The 16115-nt window shown below is 37.9% G+C and overlaps 1 protein-coding gene and 3 non-coding genes across 4 annotated transcripts; all 4 read left to right on the top strand.

Moving 5' to 3' along the window:
* Positions 1–2023: 2023 nt before the first annotated feature.
* LOC117278203 (small nucleolar RNA R21) lies at positions 2024–2104 on the top strand. The gene has a single exon (XR_004508525.1). It is a non-coding gene; the product is annotated as a small nucleolar RNA R21 (small nucleolar RNA).
* Positions 2105–2151: 47 nt separating this feature from the next.
* On the top strand, positions 2152–2233 carry LOC117278204 (small nucleolar RNA R21). Its single transcript, XR_004508526.1, has one exon. It is a non-coding gene; the product is annotated as a small nucleolar RNA R21 (small nucleolar RNA).
* Positions 2234–2513: 280 nt separating this feature from the next.
* On the top strand, positions 2514–2593 carry LOC117278202 (small nucleolar RNA R21). The gene has a single exon (XR_004508524.1). It is a non-coding gene; the product is annotated as a small nucleolar RNA R21 (small nucleolar RNA).
* Positions 2594–4009: 1416 nt separating this feature from the next.
* LOC104102114 (probable serine/threonine-protein kinase PBL23) lies at positions 4010–8332 on the top strand. The gene is made up of 5 exons (XM_009609738.4): positions 4010–4294; positions 5397–5578; positions 5820–6009; positions 6772–7163; positions 7807–8332. The coding sequence occupies exons 1-5, from the start codon at positions 4147–4149 to the stop codon at positions 8113–8115; spliced, it is 1221 nt and encodes a 406-aa protein (XP_009608033.1). The 5' UTR covers positions 4010–4146; the 3' UTR covers positions 8116–8332.
* Positions 8333–16115: the final 7783 nt, after the last annotated feature.

Genomic DNA, 16115 nt, shown 5'->3' with positions numbered 1-16115 from the left:
GAAATTAATCAGTAAAACTGTATACCATGTTGGCAGGGGTGTTCATGGTTCGATTTGGGTCGGTTTTTTCCTACAAAAGAAACCAAACCAAGTAAGTTGATTATTCAAATATTGGAACCAAACCAAACTAATTAAGTCGATTTTTTATCGATTCGGGTTTTGTCGGTTTTTTAGTTTTTTCGGTTATTTATCGAATTTTTCTTAAATATGAGACATACACTACCAAACGCATATTCTGGCGACTACATTTTTAACATAACGCTATCAAACCAATTGCTCTTTCAGAAATCTATCATTTACCAAGATATATTGATGATAATTGACTCAAATAGTGATGAATAAATTAAGTACTAATTAAAAATTAATTATTTTTAACATGAAATAAATTCTTGTACTTAGTAAAAGAAAATTACCAATCAAACTAGAAGGCAAATAATTATATTATTATAATAGCAAAGAACTAGACTAAAAATACAAATGATTAATATGTACCATAAAATTTTAGAAACTTTATATAAAAATATACATATATATAGGTGTAATAATAAATTTAAATAGCTACTTTTATAGTCGGTTTGGTTCGTTTTTTTTATTTAAACCAAAACCAAACCAAATTTGATCGATTTTTAAAATTTAAAACCAAAACCAAACCAAACCTAAAAATATCGGGTTTTTTGGTCGGTTTGGTTCGGTTTTTCGCGTTTTTATGAACACCCCTACATGTTGGTATAGTTATATGCCATGTTGGTATCATATGGCAGTTTGAACATATTTTTGGTTGTTTTAGCTACATTTTAAGTGAATTCTATTCTAAAATTATTTATATGAACATGATTTACAGTGCTGAAATTTTTTTGTGGCGATGGACATAGATTATGTGTATTATGTAATAGTTTTTTTTATACTTATAGGCAATTGTTGGAACGACCCCATACAACTATATACCCTATTAGTATACAGAATGAGCAAGTTGTTTTGCGAATATTTAGCTTGCAATACGAGCATGTAATTTTCTCATACTTTTATTGCATCCTTTAATATTTTGGTACAATAGTATAGTCGCATATAGTTGTTGCAATATTCTAGAGCAATCATATACTCTGTTGGTATACATGTATTCCATATTAGTATCATATGGTACTAGAAATCTTTTTTGCTACTTATATTTTTATTGCATTTTCATTATTTTATTATCATATCTATTCTAACTAGTATATATGGAGATTTGGTGACCGTAGATTATGTTTTCTTTCTCCATAACTGGTTGTGTTACTTATAATGGTAGAGTGTGTACTGATATTTGTAGGGAAGGAGATCAAGGTTTGCATGGCAATCACGTGGAATTAGAAAAGGAACAAGAAATAAAGAAATAAATAAATAAATAAATAAATAAATAAGGAGTCAAATTTGAGTATGAAATAAGTTATGATAAAAAATAACAATAATACGATTTGGGCAAAAATAAATGAATAAAAGAGAAAGAAGAAAAAAAAGAAAACGAGAAAAAAGAAAAGGAGAAAAGAAAGAAAAAGGGAAAAAAGAAAAGAAGCATAGAAATAAAAAAGAATTGGAGAAAAAAGAGAAAATTTCCAACAAAAACTACTATGAGTAGAAAATATAATTAGTTTGATGGATAAAAAAATAAATGAATAGATAAAGATAAATAATTTTATTTGTGTGGGTAACTGTTCACCCCATTTTAAGAGGGGTTATACTACTGTAGTTTTCCCAAATTAGATGGTAAGAGGGCTTAGGATCGAGATGTGGGCTTATAGTTCCACTTTAGCCCATTCTCTTCTTTCTATATAAAACCCTTTACTCCATTTTCCATAGTCGCCGTCTCCACTCTTCTTTCCTTTTTGCTTTCTACATTTTCTGCGAATATCATTGTGCTTAGTTGGTGATTCTTCAGTTTTGGTATCTTTTTCAACTTAGATTTTCATTGTTTTGTTTTGGGTACACTGTATTTTGTTTTTGGTGTTTTTAAAGTATCATTTTTTTCTTTCGATTTTCTTCGGATTATTATCGCTATGACGAGTAAAATTATGTTTTAAAAGTAGTGGACTGAAATATCCATTGATGAGCAAATTAATTCCGAGCGATATTTATTCCATTTTTTCTCTTTTTCCTTATTTTTTTTTACTCCTGCTACATCCCTGTGATGAATACTTTATAAATTTAACGTTAAAAGTAGACTGATATTTAAGGAAGACAAAATTAATTCTGAGGGATGCATTATTTTCTTACATACCTCATGTAGTTGTTTACAATTTACTATTCTAATTATTTTCTGCTATTTCAAATCTGAACTCTTTTTTTCCCCAATCTGAATACTAGACTAATAACTTTAAAGTGCTAATTATTCTCTATTTTTTGTGATGCTTTTTAATGTATTTTGAAGGGAAGCCTTGGACTAACTGTAAATTTCTCGAGCGCTGTCTGAATGTGAGATGCTTTTTGTATCGTTTTTTTTTAATGTATCTTGTTTTTTTCTTTAGTGTTTGGAGGTTTTTTATCCCATTGATGAACTAGCTGAATAATTTAAAAGTAGTGGCCTGATGTCCATTGATGAGAAGCTTTGTTCTGAGGGATGCCTTTATTTATTTATTTAGTAGTATATTATAAATACTACAAGGAAGCCTTGACGTGAGTTCCCGGTAAGCCGTGGAAATAACATCTTTGCATGGGTTGTGTATAATAAATATTTGTAGTTCGGCCCTTCTTTTGGTTCCGCGCATAGCGGGATCTTAGTGCGTAAAAACTAGTTTGTGTATCTTTTGGTATTTTCTGGTATATATAAATATGATATGATGTTTATAAATGTATATTATCTTTTCTTCTCCACTTCAGAATAACAACAAATTTGATATAATCTTAAAGATGATATAATTTCACAAGAGGATTTCACAACAATAAAGACATAGAAAACATAGAAGAAAAGGTAGAACAAAGACAATCTTAAAGTTTGTGATTATCGATATCAATTTAGTATGAATTACTTAGGCTTAGTGTTTTTCCCGGCATTTCGGCAGGCATTAGAGAAAGCATTACAAAATGGTTGGTCAAAAGTTCATATATTATCATATACAAAGAAGATCATAGTATCGTAGTGCAGCGGATAGATTGCTTTTTCCTTGATCAGAGGTCTCAGTTCGAGCTTTGGGTATAGAAAAAATTTGAATAGTAAGTGCTTCCCCCGAATGAAGCCTTACGTGTGTCGCGAATTCAGATATAGTTGTGCACGGTAGGAAAAAAAGAAAAAAAATAGATAATATAATGCAGTTGTCGGATATAGTTGTGCTCCAATGTGACTATGTGAGTACCGGACATGGTGGGAAAAAAAATAAAGAAATAGATAATATAATGCTGTTGTATACGAAAAAAAAGTAAGAATAAACTTGTTAGCTATACTATTAGAAATTGCATAGAGAAGATCTATGTACATTTTGAAATTTTCCGAAATAAATGGAAGGTAAATGATAAAGTAAGTCACCTTTTAATTAAAGTCAGAGAATAAATATAAAAATCAGTTTATTGCTTTCCCATCAATAAAAAAAATAGTAATTAACATAGGTAAAATAAAAGAAGGCCAGTCAATTTAGTCATACAAAAATATTTCTACCTGCTTTTCAAAGAAATATTTCTTTGACAAGTGTAACATTCTCCAAAGAAGGAACAAAATGAATTTAAGTATATTCCTATCATACCAGAAATCGTTTTATCTGAAGGGCAAAGGAAGCAAAACAAACATTTTTCCTAACCAATATTTTTTTTATTGATTCCCTAAAAGGCCAGAAAGAAAATTGTTTCTTTCTGGAATCAAAGGGCTTCAATTTTCATCTTCATGTGGATTATTAACTTTATTAATGTGTTCCTCTTGGATTCCTATCTGGGAATTTCATAATTAAATTTGGCAACAATTAGGATATTAATCCCCAAAAGACGAACATTGTGGTGTTGTAATGGGCGGAAGATCAAATTAAATTGGCAACAACTAGGACATTAATCCCAAAAAGACGAACATTGTGATGTTCTTACGGGTAGAAGATCAAACAAGAACTTGATGAGCGAAATCCGCTGACTAGGAAAAATAAGAAATAAAAAGGAGAACCTCATTCTTGATGATTTTTGTTGTGAATCTTAGGTATGACATTGGGTAACAAGAAGAAAATGAAGATGAATTGCTTTACATGTTGTGTTGCAAAGGAAGAAACTGTTCATAAAAGATCTTTGACAAAGAATATTCAAGAACACAAGAACACAAAAACTCAATCCAATCTTTCTTTTAGAACTGGTAAAATTTGTCTGCCCTTTGGTTTTATCTATTATTTCTGGCCATCCAATTTTGTTAAATTTAATTAGAATTGCTTTGTCTTTGCATGTTTTACAATTTTGCATGGTTTTCTTTTTCTGAGGGTCTGTCGGAAACAACATTTCTACCTTCTTAAGATAGGGATAAGATATGTGTATACATTACCTTCTCCAGACCCCACATGTGTGGGTTACACTGGATTTGTTGTTGTTGTTGTTGTTGTTGTTGTTCTTTTATCAATAAAAAGACATTGCCTTTGGTATTCAAGATCCTACCAAAAAAACGGAGTTGATTAACCATCAAAATAAACATAGTTGCTAAATAAATTAAATGGTATGGGGCTTCATAAAAGAATCAAATGCATTTTATTTGAGTGACATCAAACATAAATTGATCACATTAATGTCTGTTTTGAAAAACTAGCCTTATATGTGCTTAGCAAATTAGCCGGTCCCAAGTCTAGACAAAAAAAGAGGTTGCGATAGGTTGATAGCGAACATAAAAATAGTAGAACTCCCATACGAAAAATGCTTGTGTTGGAAATTCATTGAAAAGGGTTGCAATAGGTTGACGATCAACATAAAAATAGTTGAACCACCATGTGAATTGCTTGTGTTGGAATTTCATTGAAAAAAGTTACGATAGGTTGACATCCAGCATAAAAATAATAGAATTGCCATAATAAAATGCTTGTGTTGGAAGTTCATTGAAAACGGTTATAGGTCAGAGCATAGAAATAGTCGAATCACCGTAATAAAATGCTTATGTTGGAAGTTCATTGAATAATTTTTCTTCACATTATCATTCTAAAACCAAAGGGAAGCCTCGCAGCAACGGTAAAGTTGTCTCCGTGTGACCTATAGGTCACGGGTTCGAGCCGTGGAGTCAACCACCGATACTTGCATCAGAGTAGACTGTCTACATCATACCCCTTAGGGTGCGGCCCTTGCTCGGGCCCTGCGTTAATGCGGGATATTTCTTGCATCGGACTACCCTTTTTATCATTCTAAAACCAATTAACTTCCCAAAGGACCTGAGTTTTCTCCAGCTTTCACATCATAATCATCCTTGTGCTGGTGTGCAGACAGCAGCAGAAGGAGGTACATAGCAGAAGAAATAGCAAAACTTGGAAAAGGGAACATTTCTGCTGAAATCTTCACATTTCAAGAATTGAAGCTTGCCACTCAAAACTTTGACAATGATCGTTTGCTTGGTGAAGGTGGTTTTGGGAGAGTGTACAAGGGACACATTGAAAGCAAGAATTTGGTACTCTCCTCGCCTCGATTTTCTCTCTAGGGTGTGTTTAGTACGACAGAAGTCAACTTTTAAAAATATTTTCTAGCAACCAAACACCAAAAGTTGACGTATTTTCTTAAAATATTTTCCTTCATACCAATCACACCCTCTATCTCTCCGGTATAATATACTTGCTTCAAATTTTGATAGTTAAAATGATTATTCTATCAAAAGGTTTAACTTCTTTATTTTTTGTATTTTTTTATTTAAGGATGTTGCTGTGAAGCAACTTGACAGGAATGGTTTCCAAGGAACTAGAGAATTTCTTGTGGAGGTTCTGATATTAAGTCTGCTTCATCACCCTAATCTTGTCAATTTGGTAGGATATTGTTCAGACGGTGAACAGAGAATATTAGTATATGAATTCATGCCAAATGGTTCACTAGAAGATCACCTTCTTGGTATGCATATTGATATGTCACCATTTCTTACTTTCTTTACGCAACTTGAAATTTTGCATATTCATCAAGTAACCCTTTTTAGTACTGGCGTAACTGATAAAGTTGTTGCCTTGTGACCAGGAGGTCGCAGGTTAAAGTCGTGGAAACAGCCTCTTGCAGAAATGCAGGCCAAGGATGCTTACAATAGACCCTTGTGGTCCGGCCTCTCCCCCCCCCCAAAAAAAAAAGAAATAGGCATGGTTTCAAGTTCGACATTTGAAGCCAAAACAGTTAATTCATGTCACGTTCAATTGAAACAGGATATAGTATCTCTTAGAAACTACATGACAGTGATATAGGTCAGCTGAAGTACACAGTAATGAAATCAAGTGCATATTCTTAGAGTAACAACCACTCTGTCCTCCCATCCACTCCAACCTCACAGTCACTCGGCACTCGCACTCAGTAGGTACCTGCGCTTAATGTGGGTGTGCAGACTCCGGAGGGGCTCCTTCAACCCAAGCGCTATAATAAGCCAATTGGGTGCTTAGCGCACCGGACTACCCTTTTGCCAACCGTTTTTAGCATTGTTAATGATACATGGCTCGTACTCTCCAGAAATGTTGCTAGGTGCATGTCGGATCCTCCAAAATTATTGCATTTTTGGAGGATCTAATGCTGGTGCAACAACATTTTTGGAGAGTTCGCGCAACATAACTAGTAACATGAGCCTTGAGTTTTATTTTCACATTATTTACCAATTATAATCACCTTGTTTGGCAGAACTTGATCCAGATAAGAAACCACTTGATTGGGATACAAGGATGAAAATTGCAGCAGGAGCAGCAAAAGGACTTGAATACTTGCATGAAACAGCTAATCCTCCGGTGATTTACCGCGATTTTAAAGCCTCCAACATACTTCTAGACGAGAATTTCAATCCGAAGCTCTCGGATTTTGGACTTGCCAAGTTAGGGCCAACGGGCGATAAGAGTCATGTCTCCACCAGGGTCATGGGAACATATGGTTATTGTGCACCTGAATATGCTTCCACAGGTCAATTGACTACAAAATCTGATGTTTACAGCTTTGGAGTTGTATTTTTGGAAATGATCACAGGAAGAAGAGTCATTGACACCTCAAAACCAAGTGAAGAACAGAATCTTGTTCAGTGGGTAAGTTCCAACATTTCAATGTTCACTATGAAATGCTTAAGCAATGAGATTACTCTTTACTTCCAATTAGAACATTGTTGAAACATTATGAACCATTCCAAACTAATTATAAAAGGGTAGAACGTTGCACAAAATTCTCACTATGTGCGGGATCCTAAGAAGGGTCGAACCACATTGGGTCTATCTTACACAATCTTACCTTACTTTTTTACGAGAAGATGTTTCCACGACTTAAACTAATGACCCCCTTGTCATACGACGGCAATTTCTACCATTGTGTTAGACTTTATACACTGACATCCAGAGGTGGAGCTAGGATTTAAAGTTACTGGGTTCGAAATTCTAGTTCTTTTAAAGTACTGGGTTCTAAATTAAGAATTTGTACATATTCAATCGATTTATTAAGACAAATACAGAGTTTGGACCAAAGTTACTGGGTTTGACCGAACCCGTAACATGTATACTAGCTCCGCCCCGGTGACATCAATGTATGTTAACCTGGTGTAGCAAGCAACTCGCTTGATTTTCCAGGTTACTAATACGACTTTTATGGACGGTTTACCTGTAATTATCTTTTCGTTGTAAGAATTCTTTTACATGATCAACGTATAGAAGTTAAGCTCTTACACAAATTGCTTGACAGGCACAACCACTGTTCAAAGACAAGAAAAAGTTTCACTTAATGGTAGATCCAATGCTTGAAGGGAACTACCCAAAGAAGGGACTGTACCAAGCTCTAGCAATTGCAGCAATGTGTCTGCAACAGGAAGCCAGTGTTCGTCCGTTGATCAGCGATGTAGTCACTGCTTTGGCATATCTATCAGGGAGCAAGAAAAAGGAGGAGGAGGAAGCTGAAGATACTTCCAAATCCCCAGCACCATTTCAAAGTAATACAAATAACATTGGAACTATTGAAAGCAATGAAGCTAATGTTGATACAGCAAAAGACTAAAACCTTCTAAGCATAATCAGTACTTTTTCTTGTGAAGTTTCTTCAGATTTTGTACATTGTGTTAGGAAAATATAGCCTTTCAAGACCATGCTTATGTATTGACACATATACTTACATTTTTAAGGGACTAATGTACATACCATGCATATAGATACAATGACTGAAGTCCTTGAACTTTTCAAGTTTATTCAAAGATACATGACCATAGTTCAATCTATCAATGTTAAATGGACAACTCCTCTATATATGAAGAACATTTATATGTTAATTATAACTGATTTTTTTGTACATTTCTAATGGATAAATTAGGTTACAATGACCAAAGACAACTAATTATTTGGATATAAAGAGGGCAGCCCGATGTACAAGGCATCCCGCGTTCACGCAGGATCGGGGAAGGGCCGCACCACAAGGGATGTGATGTAGACAGCCTACCCTAATACAAGTATTAGTTATTGCTTTCATGGCTCGAACCATGACTTATAGGTCACACAGAGACAACTTTACCGTTACTCCAAGTGTGATAACCCAAAATTTTATCTTTAAATTTAATAAGTAATTTTGTATTCTAAGACCTCGAAAAGCACCATTTATCATTTCTCGACCTGCGTGCGCAGTCCGTAAAATTTTCAGAAAGTTTTCATGTGAAAAATGGATTAAAATGTGAAATAGAGCTTTAAAACTCAACTGAGTTGACTTTGGTCAACATTTTGGGCAAACGAACACGGATCAGTATTTTGACAATTCCGGTAGGTCCATATCGTGATTTGGAAGTTGGGCATATGTCCGGAATCGAATTTCGAGGTCCCTAGCCCGAGATATGGAATTTTGATGAAAAATTAAAAGCTTGAAAGCTTAATGATTTTTAAGAAATTACTGATGTTGGATTTATTGACCTCGGGTCCGTATTTTGGTTCTGGAGCCCGGTGTAGGTCCACTATAATATTTATGACTTGTCTGGCGAATTTGGTGAGAATTGGAGTTGATTTGACGTGATTCGGACGTCCGGTTGTAAAAATATAAGTTTTAAAGTTTTCTTGAAAATTTCCTTTGATTTGGTGTCCGATTCGTAGTTCTTGGTGTTATTTTGGTGATTTGATCACGCGAGCAAGTTCGTATGATATTTTAGGACTTGAGTGAATGTTTAGTTTGGAGCCCCGAGGGCTCGGGTTGGTTTCGGGTGGTTAACGGATCATTTTCGGACTTAGAAAATCTAGTTTTCTGCAGACTTCAGGCTTCTGGTGTGTTCTTCTTCGCGTTCGCGAAGGTACTCTCGCGAATGCGAAGAGCAAATTGGGGCTGGCACGTTTTGTACTTCGCGTTCGCGGCAGAGTGACCGCGTTCGCGAAGGCTTGAGGTTCAAAGCTTCGCGTTCGCGAAGGGAAAGAGGCTGACCAGGATTATTGCCTTCGCGTTCGCAAAGGGCATCTCGCGTTCGCGAAGGTCAAGCTAGGCAAGCTTCGCGTTCATGAAGTAGCCCTCGCGTTCGCGAAGTGTAAAATGGGACAACACAAATTTGTGCTTCGCGAACGCAAGGCACTGACCGCGTTCGCGAAGAGTAAAAGTCCCAAAAACAGAACTTAAGTTCTGAAAAATGGGATTCGTCCCATTTTCAACCCTTTTCCATTTTTGAGCTCGGGTAAGGTGATTTTTGGGCAATTTTCACCGAAAAATATTGGGGTAAGTGTTCCTTATCCTATGTTGATTATATTTTATGATTTCATACTCATTTATATCATGAATCCGTGAATTTATGGAAGAAAAATCAGATTTTTATAAAATCTTCCAAAAAAAAAAATTAAAGATTTGAAAGTCCATTTGACATCGGAATTGGATAATTTTTGTATGGTTGGACTCATCTCGGAATGGGTGTTCGGATTTCGTAAGTTTTTCCGAGATTTGAGACGTGGGTCCCACTGCCAAATATTTTAATGAATTTCGAATTTTATCCGAAAAATTTATAAATTCATATGGAATTAATTCCTATGATTTGTATTGAGTACATCAAATTATTTGTGGATAGATTTGAAGCTTTTGGAGACAAATTTAAAAGAAAAAGTTGTGGTCGAGTAATTGATTGGAATTTGCAAAGCGAGGTAAGTGTCGTGGTTAACCTTGACTTGAGGGAATAGAACCCTTAAATTATTTGTTATGTGAAATGCATGTGAACGACGTATAGGCGAGGTGACGAGTGTCTATACGTCATCAAATTAATTGTTTGCCTCCTTACTTGAAAAATCATAAATTATTTTAAATCATGAATTAATTATTATAAAAATTATTTCTCTCCTATTCTTTGTCAAATATTAATTTTTGAATTCCTGCATTAATTGTTACATGCTATTTGAATTAGGTGCCTTAATTGTTATTTGATATTTAGCATATTAAATATTAAACGGCATATTTTCTCTCTGATTTTCATAATAATTTGCTATTTGCCTTTATTTGTTTCATAATTAAATCATAATTATTGTATGCTTGTTGTCTTATAATTTTATATTAATTATTGCATTTATTGGGGAAATTTCTTCTATAAGAATTGGTAAATGAATATGTTGGAGGAGCGGGTTGCACGCCGCAACAGAATTAATTATAATAAATATATTGGAGGATCGGGTTGCACGCCGCAACAGACTTATGAAAAATTCATATTGGAGGATTGGGTTGCACGCCGCAACAGACTTGATTAAAATGAATATATTATGAGAGCGGATTGCACGCCGCAACAGAACTGAATGTGAATATATTGTGAGAGCGGGTTGCATGCTGCAACAGAATTGATGGAAATGATAATTGGTTATGACTGCTGAGTTGGCTTTAATTATTTTAGATGAGTTACCTGATTTATTTCTATTATTGTTGTTGTTATTAATATTGCGTACAGATAATGTAAGTGACCCGCCTTAGCCTCGTCACTACTTCGTCGAGATTAGGCTCAGCACTTACCAGTACATGGGGTCGGTTGTACTGATACTACACCCTGCACTTCTTGTGCAGATTTCAGAGTTGGTCCCAGCGGCGTGCCATAAACTTGCTCGGATTTCAGTTACTCGGAGGAGACTTGAGGTATAACTGCATGGCGTCCGCAGTTCTGAAGTCCCCGTCTATTTTACTTTAGCTGTGTATTTATTTTTAGACAACTTTATTTTATTCAGTCCTTTATTTGTATTTATTCTAGAAGCTCGTGCACTTATGACACTAACTCTGGGATGGTATTTAGACACCGTTGTTTTTTTATGGATTATTTCACTATGTTTCAAACTTTGCTTCGGCTTTTGTTTCCTTGATTATTAATAATATAAAAATTATTTTAAAAATAGATAATATTATTCTAACGTTGGCTTGCCTAGCAAGTGAAATGTTATGCGCCATCACGGTCCGAAGGTGGAAACTTCGGGTCGTGACAGTTGGTATCAGAGCACTAGGTTATATATGTCTCACGAGTCACGAGCAAGATTAGTAGAGTCTGAAGGATCGGTACGGAGACGTCTGTACTTATCTCTCAAAGGCTATGAAGTTTAGGAACAATATCACTTGTTTCTTATTATGTCGTGCAATTTTATTCTATCATCGATGATTGAACCATTCTACTCTTATTCTCTCGCAAATGGTGAGAACATGTAAAACCTCTACTGATGGACAGGGACCAGAACCCCCGGAGGCAACGATGGCCAGGGGTAGAGGTCGAGGTCGAGGTCGTGCTAGAGGCCGAGGCAGAGGCCGAGGTAGAGCTCAGTCCAGAGCTCGAGCAGTTGCACCTATTGAAGAACCTCAGGTGAACCTTCAGGAGGAGGTTCCGGTTCAGAATGTACCAGTTGGACCAGTTCAGGTCCCGGAAGGATTCATAGCCACTCCAGTACTTCAGGACGCTCTAGTCTGTTTGGTAAGTCTTATGGAGGGCGTGGCCCAGAATGGTACATTTCCAGTGGCACCAGCCCTCTCACAGGCTAGGGGAGGAGCACAAACTCCCACTACTCCCGCTCCGGAGCAGATGGCTCCCCAGAATCAGGCTCCAGCAACCCCGCCAGTTGGGGTAGTTCAGCCAGTTGTTGCGGCACAGATCGGCGATAGGCCCGCCATGTCTTTTGAGGCCTTATTGAGACTGGATAAGTTTACTAAGCTCTTTCCAGTTCACTTCAGTGGTACACCTTCTGAGGACCCATAAGATTATCTTGAACGCTGTCATGAGGTGCTGTGGAATATGGGTATAGTTGAGACCATTGGGGTTGATTTTGCTGTATTTCAGATGACGGGTTCCGCCAAGAGGTGATGGAGAGATTATACATTGACCCGACCAGTCGGATCGCCTGCACTTACATGGGAGCAGTTCTCTCAGCTATTTCTGGAAAAGTTCCTCCCTATCACACTGAGAGAGGAATTCCGCAAGTAGTTTGAGCGTCTACAGCAGGGCAGTATGACTATTGCTCAGTATAAGTCCCGTTTTGTGGATTTGGCCCGTTATGCTCTCCTTTTACTACCTACGGAGGGAGAGAGAGAGAGAGGAGGAGGTTTATTGAGGGACCCATGCACCCTATCAGACTTTAGATGGCCAAGAAGACCGGAAGTGAGATTTCTTTTCGGGCGGCTGCTAATGTCGCAAGGAAGATCGAGATGGTTCTTGCACAGGATAGAGGGCAGAGGTCCGATAAGAGTCCTCGTCAGTTCGGTGGTTATAGTGGTGCCTCGTCTGGAGGCAGAGGTAATTTTGGTAGGGGTCATCCTCCCAGACCGTTTCATTTAGCACTTCATGTATCTCCCGGTGCTTCAGGGAGTCACAGTCCTATTATGCCTTACTCTGGGCAGCCAGCATTCAGTGCACATTCAGCTCCTATCAGTGCACCACCACTCCAAAGTTACTACAGCGGTTATCCGGCCCATTTAGGCCAGCTTCAGCTTCAGCAACCACGGCATCAAGATGGGTGTTATGAGTGTGGGAACATTGGTCACATCAGGAGGTATTGCCCTACATTGGCGAGTAACAGATCTCGGCAAGATTCTCGTGCCATCATACCGGCACCGGTTGCTTCACCGCCTACTCAACCAACTAGAGGTAGGGGTCAGGCTATTAGAGGTAGAGGTCAGGCCATTAGAGGTGGAGGTCAGACCGTTAGAGGTGGAAGCCAGCCAGTCAGAGGCCGTCCTAGGGACGCAGTTCAGAGTGGTGGGGCCCAGCCCCGATTTTATGCTTTTCCAACTAGGCCTGAGGCCGAGTCATCTGATGCTGTGATCACAGGTATTATTCCAGTTTGCCATAGAGATGCTTCAGTTCTATTTGATCCAGGATCTACTTATTCCTATGTGTCCTCTTATTTTGCTTCATATTTGGTAGTGCCTTGTGATTCTCTGAGTGCTTCTGTGTGTGTATCTACACCGGTGGGAGACTCTATTGTAGTAGATCATGTCTATCGTTCATGTGTGGTTACTATTGGTAATCTTGAGACTAGTGTGGATCTTCTACTTCTTGATATGGTAGATTTTGATGTCATCTTGGGTATGGATTGGCTGTCCCTTTATCATGCTATATTGGATTGTCATTCCAAGACAGTGACCCTAGCTATGCCGGGGTTACCTCGGTTATAGTGGAAAGGATCTCTTGGTCATTCTGCCACCAGGGTTATTTCTTATATGAAAGCTCGGCGTATGGTAGAGAAAGGGTGTTTAGCCTATTTTGCTTATATTCGCGATCCCAGTGCAGATGTCCCTTCTATGGACTCAGTACCAGTTGTTCGTGAATTTGCAAAAGTATTTCCTACAGATTTGTTGGGGATGCCACCCGACAGAGATATTGACTTCTGTATTGATTTGGCTCTGGGCACTCAGCCCATTTTTATTCCACCATACTGTATGGCCCCGCCAGAGTTGAAAGAATTGAAAGAGCAGTTATAAGACTTGCTTGATCAGGGATTCATTATACCCAGTGTCTCGCCCTGGGGTGCACCAGTATTATTTGTAAAGAAGAAAGATGGCTCTATGCGGATGTGTATAGATTATCGGCAGTTGAACAAAGCCACTATCAAAAACAAATATCCACTGCCAAGAATTGATGACTTATTTGATCAACTTCAGGGTGCCAAGGTATTTTCGAAGATCGATTTGAGGTCTGGTTACCATCAGTTGAAGATTAAGGCATCTGATGTCCATAAAATAGCTTTTCGAACTCGGTATGGGCATTACGAATTCCTAGTGATGTCATTTGGGTTGACAAATGCCCCAGCAATATTTATGGATTTGATGAATCGGGTGTTCAAGCCTTATTTGGATTCTTTTTTGGTTGTATTCATTGATGATATCTTGATTTAATCCAGCAGTCGAGAGGAACATGAGCAGCATCTTCGAAGTGTGCTTCACACCTTGAAGAATAATCAGTTATATGCCAAGTTTTCAAAATGTGAGTTTCGGTTAGACTCAGTTGCCTTTTTGGGGCATGTTGTATCGGCAGAAGGCATAAAGGTGGATCCTAAGAAGATTGAGGCTGTTCAGAATTGGTCTAGACCTGCTTCAGTTACAGAGATCCAGAGTTTCTTGGATTTAGCAGGTTATTATCGTCGGTTCGTGGAAGGGTTTTCATCTATAGCAAGCCCATTGACCAGATTGACCTAGAAAGGTGTCTCATTCAGATGGTCAGGCGAGTGTGAGTTGAGCTTTCAGAAGCTCAAGACCACTTTGACTACTGCGCCAGTGTTAGTATTACCCATAGATTCAGGATCGTATACAGTATATTACGACGCATCTCACATTGGGCTTGGTGCAGTATTGATGCAAGATGTCAACGTAATTGCATATGCATCGCGGCAGTTGAAAGTTCACGAGAAGAATTATCATGTTCATGACTTAGAATTGGCAGCCATTGTTCATGCGCTGAAGATTAGGCATTACCTCTACGGTGTCTCGTGTGAGGTATTTATTGATCATCGTAGCCTTCAGTATCTGTTCAAACAAAAGGATCTTAATTTGAGGCAGAGAAGATGGTTGGAGTTGTTGAAGGACTATGATATCACCATTTTGTATCACCCTGGAAAGGCCAATGTGGTGGCCGATGCTTTGAGTAGAAAGGCTGTGAGTATGGGCAGTCTTGCGTATATTCCGGTTAGTAAGAGGCCATTAGCTACAGATGTTCAGACTTCGGCTAATCAGTTCGTGAGGTTAGATGTTTCATAACCCAGTCGGGTTCTAGCTTGCACAGTCGCTTGGTCTTCTTTATATGAGTGCATCAGAGAGAGGCAGTACGATGATCCTCATTTACTTGTCCTTAAGGACACTGTGCGACACGGTAATGCCAAATAGGTTGCTGTGGGGGAAGATGGGGTTCTGCGAATGCAGGGTCGTATTTGTGTGCCTAATATGGATGGACTTCGTGAATTAATTCTTAAAGAAGCACACAGTTCCAGGTATTCTATTCATCCAGTTCCGCCAAAATGTATTAAGATTTGTGGCAACATTATTGGTAGAGGAGAATGAAAAAGGATATAGTTGCATATTTAGCTCGGTGTCTGAATTGTCAGCAAGTTAAGTACGAGCATCAGAGACCTGGTGGTTTGCTTCAGAAGTTAGAAATACCTGAGTGAAAGTGGGAACGTTTCACTATGGATTTTGTTGTTGGGCTCCCACGGACTCAGAGAAAATTTGACGCAGTTTGGGTCATTGTGGACAGGTTGACCAAGTCAGCATATTTCATTCCAGTGGCAGTTACCTATTCTTCAGAGAGGTTAGCTGAAATTTACATTCGTGAGATTGTCCGCCTTCACGGTATGCCCGTGTCTATTATTTCAGATCGAGTTACGCAGTTTACCTCACACTTCTGGAGGGCTGTACAACGTGAGTTAGGCACGCGGGTTGAGTTGAGTACAACATTTCATCCACAGATAGACGGACAGTCAGAGCGCACCATTCAGATATTGGAAGATATGCTTCGCGCTTGTGTTATAGACTTTGGAGGTTCTTGGGATCATTTCTTGCTACTTGCAGAGTTTGCTTATAATAATAGCTACCAATCGAGCATT

Source organism: Nicotiana tomentosiformis, chromosome 8, assembly GCF_000390325.3.
Source record: "Nicotiana tomentosiformis chromosome 8, ASM39032v3, whole genome shotgun sequence".
NCBI classification, from domain to species: domain Eukaryota; kingdom Viridiplantae; phylum Streptophyta; class Magnoliopsida; order Solanales; family Solanaceae; genus Nicotiana; species Nicotiana tomentosiformis.
Note: the sequence above shows the minus strand (reverse complement) of the source record. Positions and strands in the feature narration are given on the sequence as shown.